The sequence below is a fragment of the Mastomys coucha genome, unplaced genomic scaffold (genome assembly GCF_008632895.1).
Source record: "Mastomys coucha isolate ucsf_1 unplaced genomic scaffold, UCSF_Mcou_1 pScaffold16, whole genome shotgun sequence".
NCBI lineage: Eukaryota > Metazoa > Chordata > Mammalia > Rodentia > Muridae > Mastomys > Mastomys coucha.
Genome location: NW_022196898.1, coordinates 105,456,816 through 105,467,922, shown reverse-complemented (window position 1 = coordinate 105,467,922; position 11,107 = coordinate 105,456,816). Strand labels below are relative to the sequence as shown.

General features: G+C 39.9%; 1 protein-coding gene across 1 annotated transcript in view; it reads left to right on the top strand.

The window, feature by feature from the left end:
- Cth (cystathionine gamma-lyase) overlaps positions 1 to 11,107 on the top strand; it is a 28,850-nt gene that overhangs the window by 4,014 nt on the left and 13,729 nt on the right. The window contains exons 3-7 of the mRNA XM_031375964.1: positions 589 to 684; positions 2,322 to 2,431; positions 5,455 to 5,586; positions 7,878 to 7,935; positions 9,810 to 9,887. Of these exons, the coding sequence (XP_031231824.1) occupies positions 589 to 684; positions 2,322 to 2,431; positions 5,455 to 5,586; positions 7,878 to 7,935; positions 9,810 to 9,887 (474 nt within the window). The remainder of the gene's footprint in view (positions 1 to 588; positions 685 to 2,321; positions 2,432 to 5,454; positions 5,587 to 7,877; positions 7,936 to 9,809; positions 9,888 to 11,107) is intronic.

The following is an 11,107-nucleotide window of genomic DNA, read 5'->3' as shown; positions in this document are numbered from 1 at the left end:
CCCCCAACCTCAGATTGACTGTTGCAATGTTGAGGTATTTCCCTACTAATACTGAGCTTATAAGTGGCAGGTACATCATTCCCACCTAGTTTATTCATTTTATTTTGTGTATAGATGTTTTGCCTGCATGTCAGTCTGTCATGCATGCAGTGCCTGCAGGGGTTGTAATGACCAAGCAGAATGTTAGCCTTCACTACACTCTTCATCTCAGGCTATCACTATGCTCATTTGCCAAATCCAAAATCTTTGATAATATGTTCTCAGAGGAAAGGAACTCGCTCCCTGGACCTTTTCTGGGGAGTGAATTTTGGTTAAGTCATCTTTGTATTTTCAATATAAATGATACTAAATGATCAGAAGAGTGAAGAGAAAAACTCTCAATATCTACCTCTGTGTGTGTGTTTATATACACACAGTATTTTAAAGGTTTCATTTTTCAAACAGAAAGGGCTGTGGTGACATTAATTGGAGGACCTTAAAGGAGTAGCAGCAGCAGCTCAGTCAGCTAAGGGAACCACAGTACAGGTGGCACTATGTTGTTGCTAAGATTTTGGGTCTTAGCTTATTTGAATTTGCTGTTCATGGTAGGTTTGGCCTTCGCATCGGGGCTAGCTGCCACCACAACGATTACCCATCTTTTAAAAGCGGGAGATGAAGTTATTTGCATGGATGAAGTATATGGAGGTAGGTGATCTCTCATTTCCAGGTGTGCCAGGTAGTGCTTTGAAGATAGCAATAGGTCTTGAGTTACATGGGCACCATTGCTACTTTCAGGGACTATGTTCTTTCAAAGGTGGCAGGCGCCTACATGAGGCTCAGACTCTGTTCCAGAAGTGCCTAGAAGACACTGTCTGATAAGAATGATGTGTAAGATGCTAGAACAAGGGTGTGGGACTTGATCAGCCTTCAGACACACCACAGCTGGTTTTGAACATACAACACATGCATTTGGTATGGATTATGCTGTCAAGGTACATGGTGTCAATGAATGTCATAGGAGAACAATTTCTGAGAGGCAGTTCTCTACTTCTACCCTGCGAGTCCTGATATCAAGCTCAGGTTGCCACACTTAGTGACCAGAATCTTTGACCCATGTGTCTCACCAGTAATGATTCATTTGCGTTAGACTTGCATAGCATGAAGAAACTGCTAACAATTGCTTATGCCTTTGATCCCAGCACTCAGGAGGTAGAGGCAGGAGAATTGCCATGAATTGGCCAGGTTGGGCTATGTAATGAGTTTTCGGTCAGTTGAGCTACAGGGAGACTGTTTTTTGTTTTGTTTTGTTTTGTTTTGTTTTGTTTTGTTTTGTTTTTTTTTGGTTTTCCGAGACAGGGTTTCTCTGTGTATCCCTGGCTGTCCTGGACCTCACTCTGTAGACCAGGATGGCCTCAAACTCAGAAATCCACCTGCCTCTGCCTCCCAAGTGCTGGGATTAAAGGCATGAGCTACCACTGCCCAGCAAGACTGTTTTTTAACACATACTTTTGAAATGATAATATAATTACATCATGTTCCTTTCTTCAACCTTTCCCATGCACATACATACCCTGCTATGAACATCCTCTCAAATTCATGGCCTCTTTTTCTTTGATTATTGTTACATGTGTGTGTGCGCTCCTAAATACATAAATACAACTTGCTCACTCTATAAAATGTTATCTGTATGTTTACAATCTTAGGATATTAGATAACCAATAGGGGGGCTCCACGCTGGGGAAGACCATTTATCGCACACTCAGCCTTCTTTAACTTCCTTTAGTTATTTGTAATTCTCTGCCTAGGTTGAGGCCTCATGGCTTTTGCCCTTCCCATACTAGCATGTCCATTGGTTTCATTGTTTGTTGTTCAGGTCTTAGGCAGCTGTGTTGGTGAGATTTCATGGGTTAGCCTCTCTTGATATTTCTAGGAAGTTCAGTCTCACAGCAAACTTCCATCTTTCTGCTCCCTCTTCTGTAATGATTCCTGAGCCCTTAAGTGCAGGAGCTGTGTAGTAGATACATCCATGGGGACTGTTCACACCAAGACCCTGTCATATACATACATGTGTGTACATGCAGAGATTTCTATGGAAGATGCTGTGTTGGAAAAGTAGAGAAAGGGGAGTTTGGGGAATGGTTCTGCTTCTTGCCACTTATTTGTATCAGGTATATTTTGTTTGGCTCTGTGGTATTTCAACCCATGTCGCTTAGCTACACGGAAGTTACTCTCATCTGCTTTTTTTTTTGAGAGTTCTTATTTTGGAAGTGTGCAGGTCTGCCAAGAGCAGATACTTCCTGACATCCTGTTCTATGTGTCGTATTATCTGTCTTTTACCTCAGGCACCAACAGGTACTTCAGGAGGGTGGCATCTGAATTTGGACTGAAGATTACTTTTGTGGATTGTTCCAAAACCAAATTGCTAGAGGCAGCAATTACACCACAAACCAAGGTAACTAGCTTGGCTTTTGATTTTGTCTGTTTTTCCTGTGATGTGTTAAGCCCATACTTTCTGTTTACTAGAGGATGTAATTTAAATCCAAATAATGTTTCATTGAATCTGTTGGAAACACTAAGTTTGACATGGGGCTAGAGTTTCCATGGCTTGACAACATAATTACCTGGAGTGCACACACAAATTCTGTAGTGGAATTTCAACTGGGCCTTGAGGTAGGAGGGAGAAAAAGAGCATTAGACAGAAATGGTACAACATATTTAAAACAACATAACAGGGCTTTAAAGGGAAGAGGAGATTTCCCTTTAAAACCTGGAGTGGAGGGGCTGGAAAGATGGTTCAGTGGTCAAGAACATTTGTTGCTCTTGCAGAAGACCAGGGTTTGGTGGCTCACAATCATCTATAGTTCAATCAACTTGAGTTCCAGGGGAGCCAATCTCTTCTTCTGGCCTTTGAAAGTACTAGGGATGTGTGTGGTACCCAGATAGATATATACATAGGCAAAACACTGAATACACATTAAAAAAAGTAATAAATAAATGTAAAACTCAGAGGAGCTTTAAGAGTGAGAATGAGCGGCTGGATAGATGGCTTAGTGGTTAAGAATGTGCTGCTCTTGCAGGGACCCAAATTTGGTTCCCAACACTATACTGGATGGCTCATAAATGCCTATAACTTCAGCTTTAAGAAATCCAATGTCATTGGTCTCTGGAGACACCTGCACCTGCATGTATAGACTCACATGTAGACATAGATATGTTCCCAAAACTAAACATAAACTCTTTACAGAAAAAATATAAAAAAGAATGAGATTGGGAGAGGGAGAGGGAGAGGGAGAGGGAGAGAGACATGCAGAGATAGACAGCGGCCATGAGAGGGGTGGGAGATATCAGCAGAGCCTCTTTGGATTAAATTTCCATAGCAATCCCAAGAACAAAGGGAATATCAAACATTTATAAGTTTCACATCATATGATTTAGTCCAATATTGTGTACATGAAAAAAAGGGTGAATGAGCCAGGTACATAAATTATGTACTGCTGTTAGACATGGCACAGCCTGCTTCTTAACTCTCTGTCCCAGAAGAAAGTCATAGAGAGACTCACTTTAAAAAGGCATAGCCTCTCTTGTAGGAGGCAGGTCAATGTTCTAACAGTAAGTTTAAAATAAAATTATGTGGATTGTTAGAAGCTACTGTAGGTTTAATCTCTCAGCTCCACTCAATCTTTTTTTTTTTTTTTTGGTAGAAAATTAAAATCCAAGAGTACATAGTTCTCAGACATACCAAGTGAGTATGATTCAAAGGCCATAGACCTCCTCAGTCCAGTGGCTTTGATCTCTGTTCTGGGAAGCTTGTGAGCCATAGAAGGTATTTGTGCCTGAACAGCAAATGTGGCATTTGGGAACCTCATTTAAATTCTGCAGAAGTGAAAGACCAGTGTCTTTTATGAGTGAGCCTTTCCAACTCTCTGCTAAGAATTAAAACATTAGACTTGTACCCAAGCTCATGTGGCAGTGAATGCTAAAAGGTGAAAGTCCTTCTTTCACAAAAGACTCCTTCTAGATTAGCACTGGGGCAGCTTTTACTAAGTAAGCTTTGTTTTCAAGGAAGTTTTTATCTTGCTTGAGAAAAAAAAATGATTCAAATAGCTGGTCTGAGTGTTTGTAAGGGAAGAAAATCAGATCATAAGTATGATAAATTTTGTTCATACAGTTTTATTTGCTGGCTCTTTACTCACTTGAATTAATACATTTTCCCCTGAAACACAAGTTCTGCTTTTGAAGTTATGCATATGTGAGATTTATTTATTTTATGTATATGGGTGTTTTGTTTCCATGTGCATATGTGTACCATGTGTGCCTACTACCTGAGGAGGGTGATGGATTCCTTAGAACTAGACAGATGGTTGGGAGCCACTATGTGGTACTGGCAATCTAACCCTGGGCTCATGAACAAGTGCTTTTAGCTGCTGAGCCATCACTCCAATATCTGCAGTCAATTTTAAAGTCCATGTAAAACAGATTTTGTACTTAGATACTTGTTTTCATTTTTGTTTGTTTTTAAATAATCTCAGTGAAAATTTAATATTTTTACCCAGGAGTCATTTTTATAGGTTTTTAAGTAAATCAAAAATTTCAGACTACTTTTTAATAGTGAACTTCCAGACAATGAAAAGTACATTCAAATAGATATCTTGTCTGTCTATATAGGTAATTAAAAGTCATTAGTTCTAAGAGAAAGCTGTAGATAATACAGTTCAAAGCAGATGCACTTTATTTAACAGAGTTCTCATTTGTTTTTTTCAGTAACTATTAAGGGTATCATGGCTGGCTTGTGGTAGATCTGTGTGTTCACTGCCAGTGAACCTGGCTTTCTGCATGGCTGCCACTTCTTTTCTTCAGCCTAATGCATTTCCTCAGGTTTAGTGCATCTAGTGCCTTTGTCATTATTTAACTTTGAGGGTGTCCTTAGTAGTTGATGGTAACCTTGAATCTGTGTTTCTTCTGCCTCTGTTACTTGAATGATGGGAATATAGGCATCACAACTCCCCACCCCAAACCCCTACACCCACCAATCCCTTCTGGTTTATGAAGTGCTAGAGACTGGTCCCAGGCTTCATGCATGCTAGGCAAGGTCTTTACTGAGCTACTTCTCCAGAGCAAGGATATATGTTTATACAATCTATATTATCTGTCTTTGGCAACACAAGTCTCTGGGATAATTATACAATTAACTTTTTCTTATTAGATACACATAACCTCATTTGCGCCTACAATTGTTCTGTATGATAAATATCACCTACACTTTTATTCAGATGAACTGGAGGAAGAAAGAAGAGAGTTTATGAAACAGTAGCCTATAAGAAGTTTGTAGGGGAAGCTCAGACTCGGACTTAAGTGTTCCACTTTTATTGTTGAAGCCTTTCTATCATGGCAAGTAGTTGCCTTCTACATTGTTGCACATGAGATGTATGTATGTGTCATATATTTTTAATACTGTTGTTTGCTGAATTACTGCAGCTTGTTTGGATTGAAACACCCACAAACCCAACTTTGAAGATGGCTGACATCGAAGCCTGCGCACGAATTGTCAACAAACACAGAGACATCATTTTGGTTGTAGATAACTCTTTCATGTCTGCATATTTCCAGGTAAATGAAAGAGGGTTTGTGCTGTGATTAACAAACCATACTGTAATCTGTTATTTTAAAAGGGAGGCTGTACTGGCTGGTTTTGTGTGCCAACTTGACACAGGCTGGAGTTATCACGGTTGGGGAAGTGCCTCCATGAAATCCAGCTGTGGGCATATTCTCAATTAGTGATCCAGGGGGTAGGGCCCCTTGTGGGTGGTGCCATCCCTAGGCTGGAAGTCTTGGGTTCTATAAGAGAGCAGGCTGAGCAAGCCAGCAAGGAACATCTCTCCATGACCTCTGCGGTCAGCTCCTGCTTCCTGACCTGCTTGAGTTCCAGTCCTGGCTTCCTCTGGTGATCAACAGCAATGTAGAAGTAAGCTAAATAAACCCTTTCCTCCCCAGCTTGCTTCTTGGTCATGGTGTTTGTGTAGGAATAGAAACCCTAACTAATACAGAGGCCTACTTTATAATATAATCATCAAACTATGAGATATAACTATTATTGATTAGACAAAGAATCAGATTTGGACTTCATTTTTTTACATTAGTTAATATCTCAAAACTGTGTTACTATTTTGTTGGAAGTTTTTCTGGGATCAGTGAGCCCCAGGAGTAGGAGTAAACAATTTGTCAGGCCAGAATGTATAAGAACAGACACTGTATAGGCTGGTTTTATGTGTCAACTTGACACAAGGTAGAAGCATCAGAGAAGAAAGAGCATGGCAGTGTGCTGATTATCGATCCATGTTAAAACAGAAATTTCTGCTTTTCCTGTCTCATGTTATGGCTAAGAATTCTTGGCTTATCTAGGCTGCTGTAGTTCAGTGCTATAATTTGGATGGCTTCAGAGCAGGACTTTGCTTCTTACAAACCAAGTGTGAACAAACACCTTGTACCTTTTCCAATTTTAATGATTAAAAAATCTAAGCAAAGTAGTTTGTACTCACTTGGCACAAAAAATGGTTGATGATTTCGTAAACTGCTCCATGTGTTTAAGGAGTCATAAAATGCACAGGTCTCTTCTGCAGGCAATAAGCTCAGGGCCAGCCAACAACTGTAAAGAAGCAGGTTTATGGAGGCTACCAAGTCCCTGTGGAGGGCCAAGTCTGTCCTGGGAGAAGAATCCCGGCAGCCCTCTGGGATTTCCATGAGACTCCAATCCTTTTCATAAAAGGTCCATTGTTGGGAGCTCATCAACCCTCCCCTCCCACCCCTCCCACCCCCCCACCCCCTTAGAGTCCTGATGCCTAATGCCATAGCATGGTCATTAAATGTCAACATGTGAATTGAGGAGACACAGACACTCCAACCACAGTCATGAGTTTTAAGTAAGAACTACTGAGAGAGACCATGTCTGAAGAAAACAAAACCAAAATATATATGTATAGCATATAAGCGCATGCAAATGTGGGTGTTTTAAAGACATAGAGTGATTAGTTCTCAACAACATTAGGGCAGGAGAATAATCTGAACAAATTCCCTTTTTGAAAACTATTATTTATTTGGACGTGTGTGTGTGTGTGTGCATGTGCATGTGCGTGTGCGTGCGTGTGCGTGTGCGTGTGTGTGTGTGTGTGTGTGTGTGTGTGTGTGTGTGTGTGTGTGTGTGTTTGTGTTTGTGCAGGTATGTGCATGCGCTCGTGCAACAGTATGGTGGTGGAGGTCAGAGGATGCCTTTGTGGATTCATCTCTCTCCTTCAGTCTTTGGGTTCCAGGGATTGAATTCAGACCATGCTGAGCCATGTCTACTGCATGAGCAGATTTCTTTGTGACTTTATATTTGTCAAAACTAATATAATGAAAAAATGACTAGGAGTCAAGAGCCCCACAAACCAAATATGAACAAACACCTTGTACCTTGTCAGGTTTTAATGATTAAAAATCTAAGCAAAGTAGGTTGTACTCCCTTAGCATAAAAATTGCCTGATGCTTTCATAAACTGCTCCATGTGTTTAACAAGTCATAAAATACATACTCCGTTGCAGGCAATAAGCTCAAGGCCAGCCAACAACTGTAAAGGAAAGGTTTAGGGAGGCTTAGGCTGGGCCTGCCTTTTGTTTCCATGCAACTTATGCCTTCAGATTCCGAGCCCAGTCTTTTGTTTGTTTGTTTTCTTTTTTCTTTTGGAGCTTCTTTGGAACTGTAAGTGCAGGCTCAAGATCTTAGAAAATTTGAAGCTGTGTGGATTCTCACACAGAAGAGCAGAGACAGATTCATCTGGTATAAGATATGACAGATGCAGGTGAATGGAATGGTGCTTTTCAGATGGCTTCTCATTTGAAGTAAAAATGTCTGTTGTTTTCTTTCAGAGACCTTTGGCTCTGGGTGCTGATATTTGTATGTGTTCTGCCACAAAATACATGAACGGTAAGATAAGCATAACCTACATCTTAAACATTCTTTACCACAGATAGGTGATGGTAGAGAGGGCTTGGCATTTTGGACCCTTTTTTTCTGCTACTGTGTAGGATTTATTTGTTACTTGTGTTATTTTTACTTATGTTAAAAATAAAGTAACAAGTAGGGCAGTGGTGGCACACTCATTTAATCCCAGCACTTGGGAGGCAGAGACAGGTGGATTTCTGAGTTTGAGGCCAGCCTGGACTACAGAGTGAGTTCCAGGACAGCCAGGGCTATACAGAGAAACCCTGTCTCAGAGAAAAGAAAATAACAAGAAGTGTTTTGATTTTAATGTAGCCAAGGCTAATATGGAACTCACTACTTGCCAAAGCTACCCTTTAACTTTCTATGTCTACTTCCCAGGTGCTAGGGTGAAAATTGTACATCACCACACTCAGAATTTCATTTTTGGGACAAAACTGCATTCATGGCTCATAGGGTTTACTGTGAAGGGTTATGCTTCCATTTTGCTGGCAGCTTGGAGATACTGGTTCTTTATATGACGTTTATTTTACTGCTTTAGGTATAGTCACTGCTATAAAACTGGATAAAGCTCACCTAAATGATCAAAGATAAGGCTTAGGATTCTTTTAAGAGACAATCATGGTTTGGTGCCAGGGGTTTGCCCTGGCCTTTTGCAGTTCAGTTAGACAAAGGCCGAAAGACTGATAATCTCCACCTCATAACTCTAACTGTACTGGGGGCTCAAGGCTAATGACTTCTGGAAACTTTACACTCTTGCTTATTCTGTGGCTGGAAACTGTTGGCTTCTTTTCTCTTTAACTCTCTGTACTTTATTAAATGCTGGAAATTTGACACTGTTGGAAACTGTTCTGTGTTTCAATAAGTACTGAAAACCTCACACTTTATGTTTAAATAAGTGCTGGGGAATTTATGAAAAGGATTCATTGCTAGTGCTACACTCTCTGGTGAGCCAGGCAGGAACCTCTTGCTGCCTAGGTGAGAGGCTCGGAGCTCACTAACTCTTTTTGAGCCATAGAGAAGTCCTTCACACAGGCAATACACACACCGGGAAGTGTGTGTCCTACATCACCTTTCTTTAGTGCTGTCAGGATTTTTATACTTTTTGACAAAAGTTCTTTAAGTAAGAATTACCTCATAGATAAAATGTTACATAAAAGGGGAGTTACGGAAAGGTATCAATAATAATTTCAAAGCAGGGTTTCATACTGTAAGCTCATAAGTTCAAAGTTTTACATGCCCTTGCCTTGTCATAGTCCACACTTATGGCTTTATACTTTGACCTGATGAATGTTTTTCCTTGAGCACAAATTTATCCCAAGCTTATGTCTCCTTTTAGTGTAATTATGAAAGCTCATTGTATTTCTTATTATGAAGCCTTTACTTACTATTTATGAGGAGTGGGCACAGTTTATTCTTGATTCTAACTTTATTACATCTTCCTAGCAAAACAACTGAAACCATCTCTTAAACCTTTCTTCCCAAAATTATTTGAATCAAATCAGGAATTCTATAAAATCATTAATTCATCTAAACAGCATTAGTTCATGAAAGTTCATCATCATGTTGAACCGCAGAAAAATTTCCCAAAAGTGTAAGCTGACGTCCAGGAATTATTAAACTATGTAATAATGACAGGAAAGAAATATTAGCTATAAGAAGCAATCCTGGAATGAAATCTCTTGGAAACTTACCTCTCAGAGCTCACCTATTGTAAGCCATGCAAAGATGATGGGCCACCTCTAGGAAGGCTACCTGCTAGCCTTAGCTTACCCTAGATGGCTCCTGACAGTTGAGGATTATGAAATGAGAAATAAACATGAGTTGTTGTTGATGGTGATGTTCTTGTTTTGTTCTAGGCCACAGCGATGTTGTCATGGGCTTAGTGTCTGTTAATTCTGATGAACTCAATAATCGGCTTCGTTTCCTGCAGAATTGTAAGTGGTTAAAAGCCTAGGTTTCTTTGTGTGTGTTATGTGTGTGCAGGACACTCTCCACTTTAGTCCTTTGAGACAGGGTCACTCCCTAAACCTTGAGCTGAGCCCCAGTGATCCTCATGTCTCTGCCCAGCACAGCATTAGCATTACAGGTGCACATAGCTAGGTCCAACTTTCTACTTGGGTGCAGCAATCCCAACTCAGGCCCTTGTTCTTGTACAGTAATCACTCTTGGGCACTGGGCCATCTCTGCAGTCCTCTAAGTCTGAATTTGTGTTTTGCCACCAAACACTACACTTGATATTTGTATTTCCACAAAATATTGTAACACATCTAGATAAAAAGAGAAAATGTTATAAAGACATAGTTATACCTAATACTTGATAGGCAGAAAGATCTCTGTGAATTGGAGGCTAGTCTGGCCTACATAGTGAGTTCCAATATACTATGTCTCTTATAAACAAACAAACAAAGGAGTAAATAAATAAACAGAGTTATAGCATAGGAAGCTCTTATGCCTGGAGCATATTGAGGTTCAAGCTAGTCAGGGCTACAAAGAGAGAGTCCCTGTCTCAAGCGAATAAACAAAGAAATAAACAGAGTCAGACTGCAGCAAGATTTCATGACTTTTTACCACAATTAAGGAGCGAATATTTTATTTGCTCAAAAAAATTTGTTAAAACCCCAGTGAATTTTTAATACTCAGAGTACTATTTTAAACATTGAAATGTTGGTTCATGTACATAAGTACCTGGAATGGTAGTTATGTTGAGTAGCACTCAAGACCTAAGTATACACCTTACATCGTTGTATACATTAAATACCTTTCTTGGTAGTTTGTTCAGCCTACCTTGAGTATAGGTGATCACCATACTCTGGCTAATAAGAGACAGACATAATTAAAAATTAAAATACTCTTCTAGAAATTACTCCTAAAGTAAGCAAAGGGGTTGAGGAGGTAATTGACTGACTTCTTGATAAATAAGTAGGAATGAGATAACTCAGCAGCTAAGAGCTGGAGCTGCTTTTTGCACAGAACCTCAGTTCAGTTCTCAGTACCACATGTCAAACTCACAAGCACCAGTAACTCCAGCTCTGGGGATCTGGCTTCCTCTCCTGGCTTCTGTAGGCACTGCACTCACATGCACAAATAAAAATAAAATCTCTCTTTTTTTTCTTCCTTTCTTTCTTTCTTTCTTTCTTTCTTTCTTTTTTTTTTT